The 21,488-nt window shown below is 42.1% G+C and overlaps 1 protein-coding gene and 1 long non-coding RNA gene across 14 annotated transcripts in view; one reads left to right on the top strand and one right to left on the bottom strand.

Annotated features, from left to right (window-relative positions):
- The window catches only part of SH3PXD2A (SH3 and PX domains 2A), a 271,525-nt gene that overhangs the window by 127,610 nt on the left and 122,427 nt on the right, over positions 1–21,488 (top strand). For 2 of the 10 annotated variants that reach the window (XM_081192084.1, XM_081192096.1), the window contains exon 1: positions 3,293–3,555. The exons of the other annotated variants lie outside the window; for them this stretch is intronic. In XM_081192084.1, coding sequence (XP_081048210.1) covers positions 3,416–3,555 — 140 coding nt within the window. In that variant the 5' untranslated portion in view covers positions 3,293–3,415. Of the gene's footprint in view, positions 1–3,292; positions 3,556–21,488 lie in introns of those variants that run through there. 10 annotated transcript variants of the gene reach the window in all.
- Positions 1,625–21,488, bottom strand: part of LOC308585957 — a 29,806-nt gene continuing 9,942 nt past the window's right edge. Inside the window, exons 2-7 of one of the 4 annotated variants that reach the window (XR_014007696.1) lie at positions 19,619–19,695; positions 16,001–16,145; positions 8,317–8,494; positions 6,232–6,312; positions 5,381–5,594; positions 1,625–2,016 (exon numbers count right to left, since the gene is read on the bottom strand). This is a non-coding gene — a long non-coding RNA (uncharacterized lncRNA). Of the gene's footprint in view, positions 2,017–3,973; positions 4,038–5,380; positions 5,595–6,231; positions 6,313–8,316; positions 8,495–16,000; positions 16,146–19,618; positions 19,696–21,488 lie in introns of those variants that run through there. The other 3 variants (XR_014007697.1, XR_014007698.1, XR_014007699.1) reach the window with 3 other exon arrangements.

Here is a 21,488-nt window from a genome sequence, read left to right as displayed (position 1 = left end):
GTTTATGGAATACAGGAACTTAAAATAAAGAAATATGATTGGGGCCTCCACTTTGACTCTGACTCTGAAGATGCAGGCCTTGTGGAAATTTTCCAGCAGCTGTTTTTAAATGCCCTTGTGGGAAGAGAATATGGTTGGATGGTGATAGAACTCTTTCGAGATCCGACGACCGACATAAAGGACTACCAACAAGACCGGCGGAGAGGGACTGAAAGAGACTTGAAAGCCTCGGACGTGAGGAACCCAGGCTAAGAATTGTTATTTTGGACATGTATTGGGGAAGGGACGAGAACCGGGGATGGGAGGGAGGGAAGAATAGAATTTTAAAAAACACTCAAGATCTTTGGGTTTAGTTAATATGACTTTTATTTAAGACAAAATGGGAAATCGATGGAAGGGAATTTGAGTCCAACTTAGGAAAATTTATTTTTCTTTATGAAAGAGGTAATATTAAGATGGTTAAGAGGAGAAATACCAATTTGCTGACATAATTCTGGGAATTCGGATGCATGAAGGGGGGTGGGGGGAAGTCAGGGAACAAGGTTAGGAAAGTAGGATTTTCTGAAATTATACATGTTTTTGTCTTTTGTCTTTTTTGTGTGTAATTTGTCTTTATAAAAGGTGAAAAACCAATAAAAATTTGTTTTTTAAAAAAAAAGTTGCTCTTTCATTAGGTCCACACATTTAACCGGTGGTGAAGGCCATCGCTGGCGGATAAAACACTGAACAAGTCCCTGCATCAGGGTGAAATGACTTGCCTCAGTCAGCACCTGTGTGGGGGCTGAAGGCAGGAACGGTGTGTTATTGGTGCAGCAAGGCTTTTAGAAAGTGTTGGCCTTGGGGGCGGGGAAGCAGTTGGACTCCACTCAGCTATCGCTGAGTATTCCTTTGACTGTGGTATGTTCACTTTTAAATAAGTTATAGGCCCAAGTTATATTTACTTCTGGACTTCTACTCTGTGGTAATGGCTGGGCAGGTGTGCACAGTCACTTTACTGGAACCCCCATTTTGAGGACACAAGGTGGTCATGGCTGGCTATCCCTGTCAAGCAAGTTTTGGGATACTATCCAGCATTTACCGGTAATATGTGCCCAGCAGAAAACCACAATATTGCCACCAACTGAAAAGGGTTGCCAGAAAAACTTCCAAGACATTCCTGGAACAGAATGGGTAAATTTAAAGAAAAGAGAAGAAGCCTCTTGATTTTCTTTTCCTAGGTCAAAGCCATTCTTGGGAGTTGGGCCTTCAAAACTAAAGGCAGTTAGTTTCCTTTTTAAAATCATGCAGAACATATGGGAATTGGGTTGTTTCTGCCAACTTTCCCCCTCTCTGGAACCAAAATCTTCCCAGGGATTGTTCCTAATCGAATAAGGCTGGGGGTGGGGAGGGGAGAGAAAGCCTGATGTGACTCATACAGCTGCAGCAGAAACAACAGAAATAAAATGCCTCTTTTCTTGAGAGCCATCATTTTTCTAATAGTTTCAGTTCAACTGGAAACCATTAATGTTGTTGTTTCAATCAGCCATTCAAAGAGCACCGGTGGGCAGGGGATAGCAACAGGAGAGAGAGTGTGTGTTACCCCAGTTTTGGTCATAGAAATTAATTAGCAAAGAATGGAACATGGTGAGTTGTGATTGTTTATTCTCTGCATGGTGAAGCTTAAGAGGGTTTTCTTTCTTCTTTGGCAATCACTCGTAGGCAAGTAAGATTGTCTTCCATGAACACAGTCTTAACCGTGAGTCCGTAAGTGACTGTGGAGGCCAATTCTGGATCCACACATCCTTCCACAGTGGGGACATAGGTTTCTGGATGGGAGTTGGTCACAGTGAGGGTTTGCCAAACATGTCTTGCTCTTAGCTCATTTCTCCTTTTTGCCCTGAGTTCGTGCTTCCTCAAAGTCCATGACACCTTTGGTAAAGGCTGTTCAGGTTCTCTTGATGCTTCTTTTCAAAGCGACAGATAGAATTTTGGAGAGTAACACTTCCAGGGGGAGAAATCATATTCTTGAATGCTCCTCTATGTAAAAAAAGAGAAAAGTACAGTACAGAAAACAACAGCTCCTTTAATGTAGCAAAGTGGCACACTGGAGTGTGAGGTTTAGTGCATCATTGGCTCAGTCCTCGGCAACACCTTGCCACTAGAGATTCAGTGAGCGCCTTCTGTGCCAACTTCTAAACACCAGCTGGAAACTTCTGTATTCCTCCAGGCCTTTGCAAGCAATTAAGAGTATTAAGAGTACATCCTCCGCAATGGTCTGTTGATGTTTGCTTTTAATTTCTTTTTGCTTTTAACTTTTTACAAATTTATTGTTTGCTTTATGTTTTTATATTGTTGCAAACCGCTGTGATATATTTTTATGATACAGCAGTATATAAATATTTTTTTATAAGTAAGTACATAAATGGGATTCCTTGGGATTTATTTATTATTTGCCCCAGACAGGGCAAGTAAATACTCCAAATAAATAAATAAATACACACACACACACACACACACACACACACACACACACACAAATACACATAGTTAACATACAAACCCTCTGAGGAATGGTGGCCAGGAGAGTGCTGCTGGTACCATTATTCTGTAGTGGCTAGAAGTTCTTTTTTTACTGGTAATTTGAAGTTTAAATTTGCTTCAGGCAGCACAGGCATGGAGCAGGTGTTCTGCAGAGCTTTGAAAGAGCTGGGGTGGTGAGCTAGCTGGCAAGGCAAGGAAGCAGGGACCCAGCGGGCACAAATCTGCCACTCTGTCAACTGAGGCAATAGCTCTGATAACTGGGTTTCTTTTGCAAGGCTGGTGTAACTCTTTTTCTCATAGCCACTGCAATATGAGTATAATCTGTTCTCCACCTGGAAAGAACAAAATAAAGGAGCCAGGAAGTAAACTGTCCTTATGTCGCTCTGGACTTTTCATGTTTGTGGTGTTTGTAGGATCTGCTTTCCTATATGTCAATCATTGTTATGCCTTTATTCATTGGCTAAAACCAGTGAAAGTTGGGTGTAGACTAATTTATAGAACAAATGACGATAATGTCTGAACATTTTCCTGCACAGCTAGTGAGGGGGGAGCAAATGCCCATAGTGTGGGGTAGTCCTCTTCCCACTGAGCAGCTTCCCATTGGTCTGGTAGGTCACGGGTGTGTTCCAAATTTTCTCTTTCCTACATGCATTTCTCTCCCTCTGTTTTAGGAATTCTCTGGCACCGCCCTTTTTCTCTCTTCTTATTCACTGGCTGTGTGGTCTCACTCTTCGATCATCTATCACATATTAAAGCCCCTCTGTCCCACTCCGCTCTTCAGCTGTTATCACTGGCTGCAGATGATGTCTTATGCAAATCTGTCCCTCATTCTGAGAAGTACCAGTGGGTGGGAGTAAGAGATATTGTATGCATGTAGGCTTTGTTCTCTGCGTGTATGTGCTGGGATGCACGGCCCACCTCCCATAACTCCGAGCAAACACAAATAGCAGCTTTGTGTATTTTGCATAAGCTAAACAGCAGAACACTTTCCAGCTGCTCCTTAAACGAAGGACAACTTCATGCCTTAACCCTCATGTAAGTAAATCTGTTGTCATGTTCAACTTCTGCTTTAGCATAGCTTTTAAGCATTGGCTTGTCTTAAAGATGTATAAACACTTCTACATAGAGGGTCTGAGTGGGAAGTGAGAGGGCTGTCCTCTGTCATCACACTTAATTAGATTCAGGCACTCCTTTATTCTGTTCTTGAGGCTTTCCTGTTGTACGTTTAAGTCACAATCTGTATCAAATGTTCAGCTCCAGCTGCTTTAAACAAAGATTGTACTTAAAAATGGAAAGTGAAACGGCTTTGTGGGTTACATTTTCAGCAAAATGTGAGCAATTTTCAGGGTGAAAAAGATTTACAAAAGTTTTAGCACTGCTTCAGTGATAGTTGACAGTGCAATCCTATGTATGTCTACTTAGAAAAAAAGACGAGTTCAGTGTGGTTTACGCACAGGATTGCAGCCTTGGGCTCCCAAATGTCTTGAGATGTTAGTCCTAATTACCCTTGGTTTTGCCTGTTAAGACATTTAGATGTTACTGAAAGTTTGGCATCCCCTTTCCCCCAGTATTGCACTTGGATATTGCCCTAGGGAAAGCAACAGTTCCTTCAAGGCAAGTAGCTTGGTAAATCCATCCCTCCAGTTATGCTGTGGCAAATTAGTACTGGGCAGGGTGGGGACATGCTGGTAAAATGTTTAGTACAAGTGATTTAGCTGGTAAAATGTTTGTATTTGCAAGATTTGTCCTTACCCTTTGCAACTTGTCCTTTTTAGAATAGGTATAACTGTGTATGATCAAACTGGAGTGCCTGGCTGTGACACAAATTCTAATTATGCATTTTCTAGTTCAAGGATCTCTAGATGTTGTTGAACTACGATTCCCATGATTATAGGAGTTGTAGTCCAGCACAGGGCAGGGGGAGGTTAGCCACCCCTGTTTTATCAACATCTCTTCCCCTCTTCTAACACACTTAGGTCCAATCCACAATTCGGGTTTTTCCCATGCCACAGCTTTTTCTGGCTTGTGAGGCACATAATGCATTTCCAGTCTGTTGTGATTTTTGTTTGCTCATTTGATCTGGATTTCCATGTGAAGCAGCCTCATGTTAACTGCTGGAAGTAGCTTTGTTCTTACACAACCAGTTTGCTACCCTTTGCCCTTCACCTTCCTCTCCTGCTCCATCTTTAATCTTAGGCAGGTGGGAGTGAATCTGTAGGCATGAAGTTTTATCCTCTGTTTTACTATACAACTCAAATGTTGATCATAACTGGGGGGGGGGGGCTCACTGCTTCTCAGTGCACACCTTCAAAATCACTTTCTCCCAAAGCTTCAGTTTTTCTCAGGCGGAGGAGAAGAACTGATTGTGGTGGTGACTACATACACTCTGCAGTTATTTCTGGGGCTACAGATACTTCTTTCCCCTATGCAAATTAATTGAGAGCTATCCTTCTATTAACTTGCATGGCTAAAAGAAAAGGCTACCCAGAAACTGGGTTGGGGGAATCTTATCTGCCAAGGATAACAGAATCCTTGGGGTGAGATTCTCCATCACCACCACCATTTATAGAGATCCACCATCTTCTTTCCTCCTATGCAAGCTAATGGAGGGATCACTCCATTAGCTTGCATCAACTATCTGCTCAGGTGTGGAGGTGTGCTTGTAAGAAATGACCTTTCAAGCATCACCCACTCCCAAAGTTGTGTGATAAAGACAGGCAATTCTGTATGTGTGACTTCTTATTGCACTGCACAATGGCATGTAGCACAGAATTTGTGTTACAAGCAAGGGAGAAGCAGTGTTGCATTTCATACAGGTACCCTCCACAAGTTTTGAAATATAATTCTCATCCACACCAACCTGCATAGGTAGAGCTAAGGAGCCAGAGGCACATGTGTTCTTATAGTCAGGCCCTTGAATCACTCTGAACAGGTATCATTGCACTGTAGTGCTGGACTAGGACTGAAGAGAATACAGGTCAAATTCCCATTCAGCCACGAACCTCACCACCCCACTTGCCACAAAGGGTTGTTGTGAGGCTAATATGGAGGTGAATGGCACCTTGAACTCTTCACTGTAAGAAGGATATAAATGTAGTAAGTTATATGGAAATGGTAATCAGTTTCTGTCAGGTAAGCTCAGCTTAGAAAGTAGGTGCTCATCCATACTTCCTTTTGTGCCTCATTTCTAGACATAGGTCCACTCTTTAAAGCTCCATGTCTGAGTGCTTCTTCCCCTGCCACCCTGGCTGTTTCCCCACGAAAACCTACTCTTTACCACTATGTTGTGGTGGGACATAAGAACTGCTTTCTATGCAGGGAGAGGAGAGGAGAGGAGAGGAGAGGAGAGGAGTGGAGAGGAGAGAGGATGGGGCAAAGTTGCTCCTTTCTCATCCAGTGAAGAAAAATGTTCACATAAACAGGGTCATGTGATTATGGAACTGACAGTATCATGAATACTTGTAATTTAGAGTATAACAAGAATGTCAGTCACAGTTTAAGTTACCCAGTGGATTCAGTCTGAGTTCTATGATGAGGAATGGTTTGCAAAATATTATTTCTTTCATACTTGTTTAAAGTATTTTATATCCCACCCCATATCAAATCAGTCTTGGAGAGGAGTACAAAATTAATTTAAAACAGCAATCACATTCATAACGCAAGAATAAAAAACCATAAATAGCACCCATAATCATAAGAATGCTCTTTCACCTGGAGAATATGTGAATTGGCCCTGGGACAGTTCCCTTTCTGGGATTAGCATCTTTATGGTGCCAAGGATAACCAATTTTCCTAGGATCAGGGAGGGGTGAGGACAGGATTGTGGGAAAGAACAGCGTGTTAGTGCAGGGAATATATATCCTACTTGAGACTTCCTTTGGTTTCTTGCAACTTCAGCAAATACTACACATTTTCTAGCTTTCATATGAGACCATAAGAGCTAGAGGTTTTTTTAATTAAAAGAAAGGCAGGATTGTCAAGTAAAATCAAATTTATTTCAAATTTAAATAGAATTACGTTGATTGCATTGCGCAGAAGAGTTGCGTAAGAACAGCATATTATTGGCTTAGATCGCAGCAAGTTTAACAGAGCCAAACTTGCAAGAAACAGGAAAGATAATATGATCAACCATATAGAAAATATGTACACAAGTGAGAAGCAGGATATCTCTTGCACATCCTTCTGTGGCAAGAGAGTCATGGAAGCATGATTCATAGTTTGAATGCCAAATATATTACCAGCTCTTGTCACAACACCCAAGAGATTTCCAGGCACTTTTGCCGTCTGACTTTGAAATCCTGCTAGGTGAGAGAGAGAGGAAGTGAGTTGGAAATCTGTGGCATGCCTGCTCCTCCTTCTGTGTCCACTAGTCCCATAGGGCAACCATATTTTTTCAGCAATGACTAGAAAGGTTGTGTACCAATCACTTGTGCAGAATTTTTTTCTAGGAAGCACTGGTACCTATAGAGGGAGAAGTATCAGCGGAGCCATCAGGGCAACATTTTGGAGCAGAAGTCTAGGGCCCCCGCTTGGGCGTATGTACAGAAGGGACACTCCACTCCAACCTACAATGCACAGGATGACTTACCTCACATTTTGAAGTTAATACTTCAATACTTGAAGTTCATAATTTGAAGTAAATACACCTTATGATCTAAAGAGGAGCTGTCTGTCTGACAATTAAGTCCAGAGTCTAAAATGTACCACTACAGGTTAGAGTGTCTCTCCATGCCTTTGAGAGGCTTCACTTTGACTTGGCCAGTGCTCAGGTACCAATGATTCACCGAGAAGGTTTTCAAAGCTCAGCTTGTCAGCTTTCCAGGCCTGTGAGCACATGCTCCTTCCCCTTGCCCAAGCATCCCAGACATCTTGGTGATGCTGTGGGGAAATGCCTTCTGAGGCATGTCAAGGGAGAGGCAAGTTCAGACTGGGTGTCTTGCATGGCTCCTGGAGTGTTAATAAAATCCAGAGGCATAGCTGTGATGCATCTGTCGTAGCAAAGCAGCAGCGACACGTCCTGTGGAAGACTTAACCACTTTTGAGTGTTCATAATAAGTTGTCACTGGAATGGTTTGGGGAGCATTATATCAGGAAGACTCGGGGCTTCTGTTTTGTTATGGGTGGATTTGTTGCTGTAGCAGTGCATGTGGTGGGCTGGAGCTCACCTCCCAATACCAGAATCTCTGCTGCTTGCCTGGGCAGAGCAAACACATTAGCAAGTTGAGGCCATGCTAGTACACCAACAAGAACACTGGAACGGCAGCAGCAGTCCAGCAGATGTGCTGTCATGGCCCCTCTCTCACCGCCCCCCTGGCCCAGCCCTCTTTGCATAAACAACAGCGACGCCTGTGTCAGAAGTGTGGCTTAGCCCCACCATGCATGTTCTGCTGTTGCTTCCTTGTCTATGGTCACATCCACACCATACATTTAAAGTATTCTTCTACTGCTGTAAAAATCATGGTTCCCCCCCCCCCAAAGAATTCTGGGAACTGTAGTTTGTTAAGGGCACTGGGAATTGTAGCTCTGTGAGGGGTCTCTTAACAACACTCAGCACTCTTAACAAACTACAGTTTCTGGGGATTCTCTGGGGGGAGCCATGGCAGTCTGAAGAGGTAGAAGAGTGTTTTCAATGTATGGTGTGGTTGTGACTCACTGCTTTGTGCTCCAGCTAACCCTCTGCTGAGGAAAAGATAGTCCAGGAAACATTATTCGAAGGAGATGAGACAAGTGTTAATCGGCAGCATCACAGATACCAATCACTGTTAAGCGCTAGACTATAACATCAGATGCACTCACCTTTCTGTGCCGATGAATATCAGAAAACTTGGCTGAAAGAAAAGCCAAAGCAGAATGTTTTCATCTTAGAAATTTCCTCCTAGGCCTCTCTAGCACTTGGTAGGTCTACCAATGGGTCCTATTCCAGATTACAGTTTTTGGAGATAGTACTGCATCACATTTCTCAGAACCAGAGTGCCTGTAAGTAATTATAATTAGTGCTTTTGAAAATGTTCTTTGACTTGTGCAAGAATAGTAAGAGATGCAATTTGGGGAAATTCTGGTTGCAAAATCTGACTTTCCTTGCACAATGCAGACTGTGCATCAGGGACTGCAGTGTGGCGATGACGGGAGAGAATGATGGTAAGTGTGGGAATTTCATACTACATGTGCCCAGGGCGGGACAGAGGTTAGCAGTCATGGAAACAGATTAGGACAAGGAGCAGAATGAGGACCTCTGCTAACAACTGGAAGGCCTTCTACATATATGCTAACAATGTGCATGGCACATCACAGTATACAAGCGGAGTACAGTGGTGCCCCGCAAGACGAATGCCTCGCAAGACGAAAAACTCGCTAGACGAAAGGGTTTTCCGTTTTTGCGTTGCTTCGCTAGACGAATTTCCCTATGGGCTTGCTTCGCAAGACAAAAACGTCTTGCACTTTTTTTTTTTTTAAAGCCGCTTGAAGAGGCGCAGTTGCGACGGGCCGTGTTTCACAAGACGAAAAACATCGCAAGACGAAAAGACTCGCGGAACGAATTCTTTTCGTCTTGCGAGGCACCACTGTATTGCCCCAAGGATTTTCTCATCCAAAATTGGACACAGGGAAGCAATATGTAAAGGGGAGGCAGGGGACTCCTCCACATTGAGCATTCTCCATGGATTGCTTTCACAAAGCTTACATGGAATTTATATATCTCTCTCCACCTCCCGCCATTCTTTATGGAGCATTTGTTCTGATTTACTTGCAGGATAGTTATGTGACAACCAGCGCACATTCTGATATCATTGGGGGTGTTTATACATATTCATCATTCTACCATCCCACACTTCTCAGTGCATTTCGTCGTCAGTTTCCTAACTGCAAAAGCCAATTGTTGTTGGTGTGTGTGTGTGTGTATTTGTTGCACTAGGGCAACAGAGCAGTGTAATCCTCTTGAATAGTGCAATCCTAAATTTACAGGATGCACTGGAATCCCTCCTGTAAAATACAGTCTGGAGGCATCCGTGGATAAACAAGAAAAGATTGTACAATTACTTCAGTAGCATGTGGCTTTCTTACAGTAGGACAACGTGGGGGTTGTGCCAAAGGCTTCATGCAAAGCATGAGGTTTTGAGGAAGGATTTTAAGAAACAAAAGGGGGGAGGTGGCATCCTTCTTTTAGGTAACCTTTACTGACTGTTGCCCATCTCATATCATGGCTGGGAAGATGTGAGTGGTGAAATGAAATTAACCTTCGTTAGCTTTTGGGGTGACAGCTGCAAGCATCCATTTTGCATCTAGTGGCATTGTTGCTTCAGAGGCCATTGTAGGCTGACTTGAGTGTGTGGTTCAGTGCTACAGAGACCACTTACGTATTGCCAAAAAAAAGAGGGAGGGAAAGGGCACAGATCTGTATAAAATAAGCACATGCTGATTTATAAGTGCAGACACAAAATGAAATTACAAATGGAGACTTCCGGTCGGTGCCAGCGCTTAATGGCGGTCCTACCTCCGAGCTCCGGAGAAGGACTGCTTCGCAAGTTCGGGTCTTACCCGCTACGGCAAGCGGGGGACCCCTAAAATCCCAGGCGCTGAAGCCTGAGAACAAGGAGACTCGGTGGGCACCTTTGCGCCCCCCGGTACCGTGAAAGAGCCTTTTTAAAGGCTACGGATCGACATCGGGAGTGAGCGCGGTGCTGAGAGTCGCTACCCAGCCTGCGAAGTGAAGCCGCGTCGCCATAAGCGGAGAGCGCCGATTCCTTCCTGAAAAGAAATTCGGACTGATTCCCCGTGAGTAAGAACTGAAAAATAACTGGGACTTTTCTTAATTTTAAAAATTGGGCTAAAAACGGGGGAGATTTAAACAAAGGAAGTCTGCCTCCCCCCGACCGCATGAAAGTGAAAGCAACGGAGCTCTAAACCTGCATCCGTTTAAATTCATCCTTTGATCAGCTAAACCGGACATTTAAACCTTTGATCTCCCCTCTAGCAAGCAGGGCAGAGGGGAGGCGAATTTGACCATTAACTGCATGACTTATTTGAAGGAAAAAACCTCTGCTATCTCATCTACTTGAAAGTCTGAAACGGTCTGCCTTCTTAGTACATTGAGCTGACTTTTCCCTGTGAAGTGACACCTTGATACAAAGTTTCCACAGTGCCTGACTTTTGTACATTTTAAGAAGAAACAGTATAAACAGTATACTGGGCAACTGTGGCAATTGGAAGCTATAAGACTTTAGTAACATTGATTTTGACTGGGTTAATCTCCTTTCTTTCTACATCCTGGATGGTCTCCTTTGTTCATGTATTTTGAAATTTCCTTCTATGGCCATTTTGATTTGCTCCCTCTAGAGGATAAAGTGAAGTCCAGCACGGCCTAAGACAGTGGAATTTTCCAAGGGAGAATAAATCCCGTGGGAATTGACCTTGACATGAGTGGGCCACAAGAAGAGATAACTACAAGAGCCAAGACCAAGCAACAACAACAGCAACAGCTGCAGCTGCAACAAGCAAAGAGAAGAGGTTCGATCTTAGGCGTAACAGCCGGACTAGCTGGAACAACAGGACAGGACAAAGGAGCAGCCGTTTCTATGGAAGCTGTGACAGAAGCTTTGCTTAAGATAAACCAGACTCTGGAGTCTTTGACAAAACAGACTTCAGAGAACACACAAAAATTAACAGAAATATCAACAAGATTAAACCAGAATACAGAATCTATAAATAAATTGGTCGAGGAAAATGCCACCACGCGTCAAATTGCCGAAGAGGCCAAAGCCACAGCTGGAGAGACGCAGGAGAAATTAGAGCCACTTGCCAAGAAGGTCTATGAGCATGATGCAACCTTGGCCTTGTGGGAGTTACAGAGGAAAGAGAGAAACTTAAAATTAAGACTGATTCCGGAGAATGAAAGTGACAACCTTGTGGAATATTTGACACGGGAGTTTGCGGATTGCTGGGACCTGGAGGAAGACGATTTTAAAATCACAACTGCCTTTAGACTCGGCAAAAAGCAAGATAGAAAGACACCAAGAGATTGTTTGATCACACTCAGATCTAAGGAGGAAAGAGATAAAATTTTAGGACTACACTTTGGAAAAGCCCTCCAAATTGGAAATTCAGCAGTACAGATCTTTAAAGACATACCAAAATATATCTTGGACTTAAGAAACTTCTACAAGGATTTGGTGCTTTTGTTAAAGAAAAATCAGATCCGCTTCAGGTGGGAATTCCCACAAGGACTGTCATTCGACTACAAGGCAAAGAAAGTGAAAATAAAGACAATTCAAGATAAAGACAAATTTCTGGCAAGATATCAGGAGGACCTACAGAAGGGGACTGTGGACGTACTTGCAGAACAGAGGAGAGCACTGGATATCCTGAATCTCTCGTTTGGACAAAAACCACCACCGTCAGAAGAAGAGCAACAACTTGGAGCTGTTGGAGGAGCCTTAAGAAAATAACAAGATGGCTCTGCAATTCCTTAGTTGGAATTGTAATGGACTGAATGGGCCTTTGAAGAGAAGACAAGTATTTCATATTTTGAACAGAGAACAATTGGATTTGATATGTTTACAAGAAACTCACATAACTAGAGCCCACAGGAGATTACTTACAAATAAAAGGTTAGGACAAGAATTTGTCTCATCAGACAAAGTTAAGAAGAGGGGAGTGGTAATATATGTGAAGGAGAAATGGGCTCCAAAAATGATATTTAAAGATGAACAAGGGAGATATCTGGCTGTGGAGATACAAGTACAAGGAGAAAAACTTTTAGTTGTTGGAATTTATGCACCAAATGAAGGCAAATCTGACTTCTTTAAGGGACTTCATGAAACTTTGACGGACTATCTGGATTATAATATGATAATCATGGGAGACATGAATGGCGTGGTCTCCACTAATATGGACAAGGCACAAAGACTAACAGTCACTAAAGAAGGGAGACTCCCCAAGACTTTTTTCGAAATGACAGAAAACATGGACTTGATAGACATTTGGAGAACAAGGAACCCTCTGGAGAGAGAGGGAACCTTCTTCTCCCAAGCAATGATGACCTGGACCAGAATTGACCAAATCTGGGTTACTAGTGGATTGGCTCCAAAGATTAAGAAAGTGGAAATCTGCCCAAAAACTTGCTCCGACCATAACGCCGTGAAGATGGAGATGAAACTCACAATAACCGGTCAATTTAGATGGAGAATGAATGACACCCTCTTTCGAGATAAGGAGATTCTCACGAAGGCCCAAAAGACCTTAAAAGACTATTTTGAAATAAATTTGAGGACTGACGTGGAGAAAAGAGTGATCTGGGACGCAAGTAAAGCTGTTATGAGAGGATTTTTGATTCAACAAAATTCAATAAAGAGGAAAAAACAAAATGAGAAAAAAGAGAAGATCTTGGAAATGATAAAGGAAGGAGAGAGGAAACTAAGAACAAAACCAAAGTCTCAGGACATTTTAAGAGAGATTAAGTTATATCAAACTCAATATATGGAATTGATGAACCAAGAGATTGAATGGAAGATAAAGCAAATGAAACAAAAGACTTTTGAATCAGCAAACAAATGCGGTAAACTTTTGGCATGGCAATTGAAGAAAAGGCAGAAACTAAATACAGTTACAAGCCTAGAGGTTGATGGAAAGAGTATATCTAAACCTAATGAAATTAGAAATTGCTTTCTAAGTTACTTCAAAAAACTTTACACCCAAGGCCCGCAAAATGAAGAAGATATAGACAAATTCCTTGGAAGATATGGATTACAAAATATCTCTCAGCAAAGTAAGATGGACTTGAACCAGAGAATCTCAGAACAAGAGGTAGAGGCTGCCATTCAGAATATGCAACTGGGCAAATCTCCGGGACCAGATGGACTGACTTCTAGATACTACAAATCGTTGAAGGAATGGTTGATTCAACCATTAAGAGAAGTTTGTAATGAGATCCTTGAAGGAAAAAGGGCACCTGAATCGTGGAAAGAGGCATATATCTCACTCATACCAAAGTCAGAGACTGAAAAGACCCAACTTAAGAACTACCGCCCGATATCACTCCTTAATGTGGATTACAAAATTTTTGCAGACATTTTGGCAAAAAGATTTAAAAGAGCTTTGATGGAGAAGATTCATAAAGACCAAGCAGGCTTTCTCCCTAAAAGACACCTAGCGGACAATGTAAGGAATGTAATAGACATTTTGGAAAAGCTGGAGGTGAATATAAACACTAAAGCAGTATTGATCTTTGTGGACGCGGAGAAAGCCTTTGATAATATCTCTTGGAGTTTTTTGAGGAAGAATCTTCATGGGATGGGGGTAGGCCAGGGTTTTGAGAATGGTATGGCTGCAATATATTCCGAACAAAAAGCTAAGCTGATTGTAAATAATGTTGTGACTGAGGAACTTAAGATAGAAAAAGGAACTCGGCAGGGGTGCCCAATTTCCCCATTACTTTTCATTTCGGTTCTGGAGGTGTTGCTGAATATGATAAGAAATGACCAGCAGGTCAAAGGTGTGCAGGTCGGAGCTAAACATTACAAGTTAAGAGCGTATGCAGATGACCTAGTATTGACTTTGCAAGAGCCAAACACTAGTACGAAAAGGGTTTTAGAAATAATTCAACAATTTGGCCAGGTGGCTGGATTTAAGTTGAATAAACAAAAAACTAAAGTCTTAGGGAAAAACCTAACAGATATGGAAAAGGAGAAGTTTCAGGAGGAAACAGGTTTGACAGTGGTTAAGAAAGTCAAATACCTAGGGGTTTATTTAACACCTAAGAATGTTAATTTGTATAAGGACAATTATGAAAAATGTTGGTCAGAGATTAAAAAAGATCTAGAAATATGGTCAAATCTGAAACTGTCAATGTTAGGCCGAATTGCAGTAATTAAAATGAATGTATTGCCTAGAATGTTATTCTTGTTTCAGACCTTGCAGATTCTTGATAAGATGGAATGTTTTAAGAGGTGGCACAAAGACATTTCGAAATTTGTCTGGCAGGGCAAAAAGCCCCGAATTAAATTCAAAATACTGACTGACGCTAAAGAAAGAGGGGGTTTTGCCCTGCCGGACCTAAAATTGTACTATGAGGCAGCAGCGTTTTGCTGGCTGAAAGAATGGATGCTCCTCGAGAATACAGACATCTTGGATCTGGAAGGCTTCAATAATGCTTTTGGTTGGCATGCATATCTTTGGTATGACAAGGTTAACAGTACCTTTAAAAATCACATTGTTAGAAAAGCATTATTTAATGTCTGGATAAGATACAAAGACTTATTGGAAAATAAAACCCCTAGATGGGTGTCACCAGTGGAGGCTAAAGCAGTGAAGAAACTCAATATGGAGGTCGGATGGCCGAAGTATTGGGAAATTTTAGAACAGGATGGAGACAAGGTTAAACTACAAAGTCAGGAGAAATTGAAGCACAAAGTAGAAAATTGGTTTCAATATCGCCAAATAATGGAAATTTTTAAACAGGATAGGAAAATCGGTTTCCAAGTGGAGAAATCAAAACTAGAGACCGAATTGTTAGAACCCAATACTAAGAATTTATCTAGAATGTATAACTTGCTGTTGAAATGGAACACACAGGATGAAACAGTTAAATCTGCTATGATTAAGTGGGCGCAGGATGTTGGACACAACATTATGTCAGATGACTGGGAATGGTTATGGAACACCGGTATCAAATTTACGGCATGTAATGCCTTAAAGGAAAACATTATGAAAATGGTATACAGGTGGTACATGACCCCAGTCAAGCTGGCAAAAATCTATCATTTGCCCGATAATAAATGTTGGAAATGTAAAGAGACTGAAGGTACTTTTTACCACCTTTGGTGGACATGCCCGAAGATAAAGGCCTTCTGGGAAATGATCTATAATGAAATGAAAAAGGTACTTAAATGTACATTTTCCAAAAAACCAGAGGCCTTTCTCTTGGGCATTGTCGGCCAATTGGTGACAAAGAAAGATAGAAATTTCTTTATGTATGCCACAACAGCAGCAAGAATACTCATCGCAAAGTATTGGAAGACACAAGATTTACCTACTCTGGAAGAATGGCAGATGAAAGTGATGGACTATATGACACTGGCTGAGATGACAGGCAGAATCCGTGACCAACGTAAAGAGATGGTGGAAGAAGAATGGAAAAAATTTAAGAGCTATCTTAAGGACTACTACAAACTCAACGAATGTTAAAATGTTGTGGTTGCTAGAAGTAACAGGGTACAGGGATACAAGGTTAGATGATAAAGGAGGACCAAGATGACAGAGATTAGAAAGTAACAACTGGGAGTTGCTAGTTCAAATATGGACGCTGGGATGCAGAGAGGGGGGGTATGGGGAAGTCCAAGAAAAGAGGTTTATGAAAATATCTTTGAAAGTATTTTGTATGTTTGTTTTGTTTTGTGTTTGTTTGTTCTTTTTAAAAAATGCTGTAAAACCAATAAAAATTTATTAAAAAAAAAAACAAAATGAAATTACAAATAGGAATAGAGCACACCTCACCAGACTGCAGAACACTGTGACCAGCTGCTGTCCAGCAGCTAAATGTTGACAGGCAAGTTCAAGGCTTCTGCTCTCCTTTCTTATGGTTATTTATCTTTAAACCAGACTTGGGACAGAACAGCACTTCACATAGAGGATGCCTTCAAACAGAGAACGGTAATGTTGGGTACGTCGCCACTCTAACATGCACACCTCTGCCTTGTTGTGGTCTGATGTAATTTGAAATCAACACAGATTGTCTGAAAGGTTTGGCTGACATTGATTGGGAGGGGTTGGAGAAAGAGCCCCTAATTACGTGTGCCCTGCTTGTCTGTCAGAAGTCTTAGAAGACTAGTTTGTACATTGGGTTCTTCTAGGTCTCTATCTCCACCATGAGGTCAAATGATGCATTACATGGTTTACCTTCTGTTTTTCATTTTAACCGTGAAGTCATGGCTAGCAGCAACCGGTCCAGAAAGGTGCACTTTTAATCTAGCATGGGTGTGGGGGTGGGGGTGGAGGATACTGTGCAGTATTTGCAGCTTTGCTGGCTCTCTTATTCCTCCTACTGTTTGTCATTTGTGAGCAGCCCTTTTAAAAATCTGCATCACAGAGAGACAGACAGAAGATAAACGAGGGAAGCTGTGTTTGGTCCATAAAGGGGGTGGGCAGATCATCCACAGTTCAGCGAAGAACTTTATTTGGGCCAAGCAAAACATCACAAAATTTTAAGTATTTTTTTTTAATTATTCATTTTAGTATTGGTACACAATAATAAAACGAAGAGAAAATGTGAATCATAAGTTTGTATTGGGAACAGAGGGAAAGAACAGATAGAAATAATACACTGTGATAGAAAATTAATTTATTGTAAATAAATTATAAGGAGCTATATCCTCTGCTACTTTTTCATTCTATAATTCTATAAACATGGACCATCTTTTGATACATTAAAAAAAAAACAATTTAGTCATTTGTTTGCTTTATCTACAAGACTGTTTTCTGCAGCCATTCCATAACTGTTGGGAGATTTTTACATTTCCAAAATTGGGCATACAAAATTTTGCTGTTTTGCTGTGTGGTGGGGGTAGGGAGAGAAAAAGGGTAAATGGTTGTAGTCCAAATGCCACAGTTGTAATATGAAATATAGGAGGAAATAACAGACTTGCATGCAGGATTGCAACTTTAATTGAATCAGGCTCAACTAGAATCTGTACAGGTGTCAGGTTGCACCTGCTGAGTCAAAACACACACAGTGGCTCAGCCATTCCGCTTCCCACTTTTAAAATATAAAATCCAATCGTTACCTGGATCTGTCCCTGTCCTTAAGTGAAGCACAAACTTTCCTTGTTGGATTGAGAAGTCAATTAAAGAGAAGCATGACAGTTTTTGTATTAGCAAAGCTGCAGATTGATTTTAAGGTGTATACAAGGATAAAGGAAAAGTCAGTAGAAATCAAATTGAGTAACATACTTACTTGTCAAATGGAAGTATATCAAAATATTAAGGATGGGCAGACTTTACCCCATTTATGCCCTGTGGGTTAGCTCTACTCCCATGCTTCTGCTCTGCCTTTCTTCAACTTGGAGAATTGCTAAATTTAGTTTCAGAACTGGTCCAAGCACAGTTTGCCTCAGCTTTTAGGATCCTTCTGTTCATATGCTTGTTGTTGTTGCTGCTGCGTATTATTAAGGTGTGCAAATACTTATGGGCATTGAGGAAACACAGCCGGCACCCACAAAAATCACAAGGCCATTGTGTGCACCATCACATCAAGATGATTTTTTGTACTCTGTTTCATTAACATACATAACCACTAGTGCAACCTGGCAACCTGGATGCTGGGGCCAGGGGCAGGGAAAGACTCAAAGAAATGGAAGAGGCTTATGGCTAGGGCAAGTGGCTTCAATGCAGTCTACAAATAAAAAACGGAAGGATAGGCAACATAGGAAAGTGGTCAGAGGGACTGAAAACAAAGACCAATTGGATGGAATGTGGTTTTTATTTTTCTTCTTTATTAATAAGAATTAGAACTCCCTGGGTTCCCCACAACTCAAGCCTTGTTCTAGAGAGGAATGAATGTGTTCGTTCCATACAACAGAGCTAAGGGTCCTTTTCTTTTCCTGAACGGGGTTCTTATATACATTCTCTGGCTCTGTATCACATGAAGCACAGTTCTTGTGTGTATCTGATCATCATGCATGCACAGTATGTAATTTTGAGAAGGTTTTTTTGCTGTATTGTTAAACAATTTTTGAAGGGGGAAAGGAAGGCTAGCAGATTGCTAAGGTATCAGTGGCATACCACAAACAAGACAAGTTAATTTGCAGCCCCCAAATCTGAGGTGAACTTAATATAGTGATAACTTTATAAGCTTCCTTTATTTTGGTTCACAGAAAAATAATTACAGGGCTATAGCTGGAGTGGAAAGTCTGCTAACTCAGCCTCCTTTCCTGCTTAAAATCTTCTAGCTGTCCCTAATGGAAAGACCCCACAACTTTTCCTGAGTAATCCAATCGGCTGTTCAATTATCCTTGCATTTAGGAGGTTTTCCATTATATTGAACTTACATCTGCTGCATTTCAACCTCAACTCATTATTCCTCACCCTGCCTCAAGCTGTTATCCTTTAAGCAGTTATTAAGACTTAAAAATAGCTATCAACCCTTGTCCTTTTTCTCCCAACTTAAACATGTAGAGTTCCTTATATACCATACATTCCATTTTTCATTGTTCTCTTTTTAAGGCTTAAAAGCAGTGATATAAAGGCCAGTTTGCATGACCAGATTGACCCACTCACTCTACTTTTTCAACACAACCATCACACCAACTATATCAGCTTTCCTCAATCTGCCTTTCAGATGTTTTGGGCTCTAATTCCAGTAATCAGCGATAACAAGAGTTGGAGTCCAGTGACATCTAGGGGGCACCAGTTGCGAAAAGGTTAAACTATACCCGTTGTCTTCAAGCTTTTCAGACCCAGGACCCACTTTGCACCCAAACATACATTTGGGGATCCCTTTCTGAATCGTTTACCATATATTTTCATAGTGGTAGTGCTCATGTTATGACTCACTAGTGGGTTCGGACCCACCAGTCGAAGACCATTATTCAAGCCACTTTCAGCATCCCTGGGATGTGTGTATGTGTGTGATGAGAGTTCTACAAGTCAGTGCTATTCAGGTGTGCCCCAAAGGACTTCAAGCATAAGGATTGGCGAGTTTCTGCCTGCTACACTGCATTCGTGATCAAATAAGGTGTAGACAGTTAGGAGGGGCACCAGGCTTAAAAAACAAACCATTCATGTCGATGGAGAAAATTGAAAAAACCATAATGAGTGATTCAACCAAAATTCGGAATGGAAGACCCATAATGGTTTACTCAAAGGCTCTCGTTTCCAAAGCTCATTGTAAGTGCACAACTCCTATGTGGGTCAGAGATCTGCTGCAACTCCGATACATACATCTGCAACTCAAAATGTCTGCATCAGACCCTGAAAATCTGGCAAACACAAATCTTTCCTCATAATATTTAGCAGATGCTTCTAAATATGTTTCCCACCTGTCATCTTATTAGGTGTTACAGCCCCACCTTTCCCCATTTATCTTACAATTGCAACCATCTCTGTTAAATACCTTCACATTCAAAAGGTAACTGAGAGCTGTCTTGTGAGCCAAGTGTTGCCAGATGTGAGAGAGTCCAGTCGGAGAATCTGAAAGATAGATAAGGAATCCTGGACTGGTGTTTCTTCGGGCTCTAGTGGCCCAGTGCATATGTTTGACATGGGGTTCAAAGCTAGCCCGCATTATGCATAGGGAATGCCTGCCTGAAATGTTTTTCCTCACCTCTTGAATATAACAGCCACCTGATCCTCAAAGGGCCCAGTGTTAGGACTTGAGCCTGAAGCAGAGTGTGAACCTTGAGAATGTCAGGTGGGATTCCACCTGTGCACCATCACCAGCCTCTGGCCAAAGAGGCAATTCCCATTAGCCTCAAGCAGCATGGCCGGTGGTCAGGGATAATGGGAGTTGTAGTCCAGCAACATGTAAAAGGCCACAGGTTCCTCATTCTTTCTGTAGGATGACCACCGAGACCTGCAATAAGCTTATTGAATATCACTAAGAAGAAACTCTCCCAATGACAGTGCCTAACTCCATATGAAATGTTGCCAGGCAGGCCTGTTCTCTTTTCTGAGTATCATGATGATTTGACTTGCTGGTCTTCCCTGATGCAGATCTGCCTCCACCACAAGTACTAATGTCCAGTATTGTTTGCTTTGTGGTCTCTTGAACCCTGATCCACAGAGACTACACTGGAGCCAGATCTGGACCTCATGCAATAAGACTGTACTAGTCACCTGCTAGTTGGGTGAAGGAGCATTAATAGGTATGTGCTAAGAGCAACGCAAATTCCTCCTCTTAGAGGCAGAAGAGCCCTCACATTTGGAGGGAGAAGGAGGAAGCAGCCCAGCCACTATTCCTGCATCTGATAGAGACACCGCGGTTACGGGGAGGTGCCAAGGCTGGGAGTGGGACCGTTCTGCCATCAGATGGGAAAGGGAGGGCAGTCAGCTAGCCCCCAGAGGGCTTGCAATTATACTGCCCCCTGCAGTTTTGAAGGCTGTGCTTCACAATACATTGCCAGCTCAATTATTTTTGAAATGGTTCTTACAATGTGGTCTACAAACTGGTGTTGGACCAGTTGTATCAATACATCTCACAGCCCTAGCCTGAAACAGGGAGGCCTGCTCTACGAGTGTTTGCTCCCCGTGTTATTTAGAACCCTGCTCAAACACATGGAATAGAGTAGGCTCCCCGCTTCAGAACCTCTGCCCCAATGTGTGGAAATTGACATGGATGTGATGAAAGGGAAGGGGGCAGTGAGCACTGCCCCATCTAACTGTGTGAGTAAGAATGCCTAGATTACCCATAGACTGATCCAAGGTCACCCAGTAATTTCGGGGCTCGCTTGAACCCGGGTCTTTGCAATCCTAGTCACAACACACTAACCACTGTACCACACTGGCTAATCCGTATCAGTAAAGGTTAGATGAAACCCAGCCTTGCTCCAGTTGACTTGGGGATGAAAAAGACGGTGTAGACATACCAGCTTCACATGATAGATGCATGACTTCCTCCATGAAGCCTCCTGTTTCTCTTGACACAAAGTGGGGTTCTAATAATTGGTTATAAACTTATAGTTCAAGGTCTTCTAGAAATTGCTGAACTACAATTCCCATCAGCTCCTACTAGCATGACCAATGACCAGGGGTGATGAGAGTTGTAGTTCAGCAACATCTGGAGGACCAAAAAAACCCCACTCTTGCCATGGTGTCTTGCCTAAGTGTCAGGTTATATCATCAAATGGTAAAACATTTGCTGGACTGTCTCACATCAGGCTGTGCTGGACTAGGGTGGAGGTTTGTGTGTTAGACTGTTCCCCCTATGCAAGGCGGGAGGTGTCATAGAAAACTAGTATGTCAGGAAAAAAGGTTGCCTTCTCTGG

Source organism: Podarcis bocagei (genome assembly GCF_964188305.1).
Source record: "Podarcis bocagei genome assembly, chromosome: 4".
Classification (NCBI taxonomy): domain Eukaryota; kingdom Metazoa; phylum Chordata; class Lepidosauria; order Squamata; family Lacertidae; genus Podarcis; species Podarcis bocagei.
This window is presented reverse-complemented; position numbering and strand designations above follow the sequence as displayed.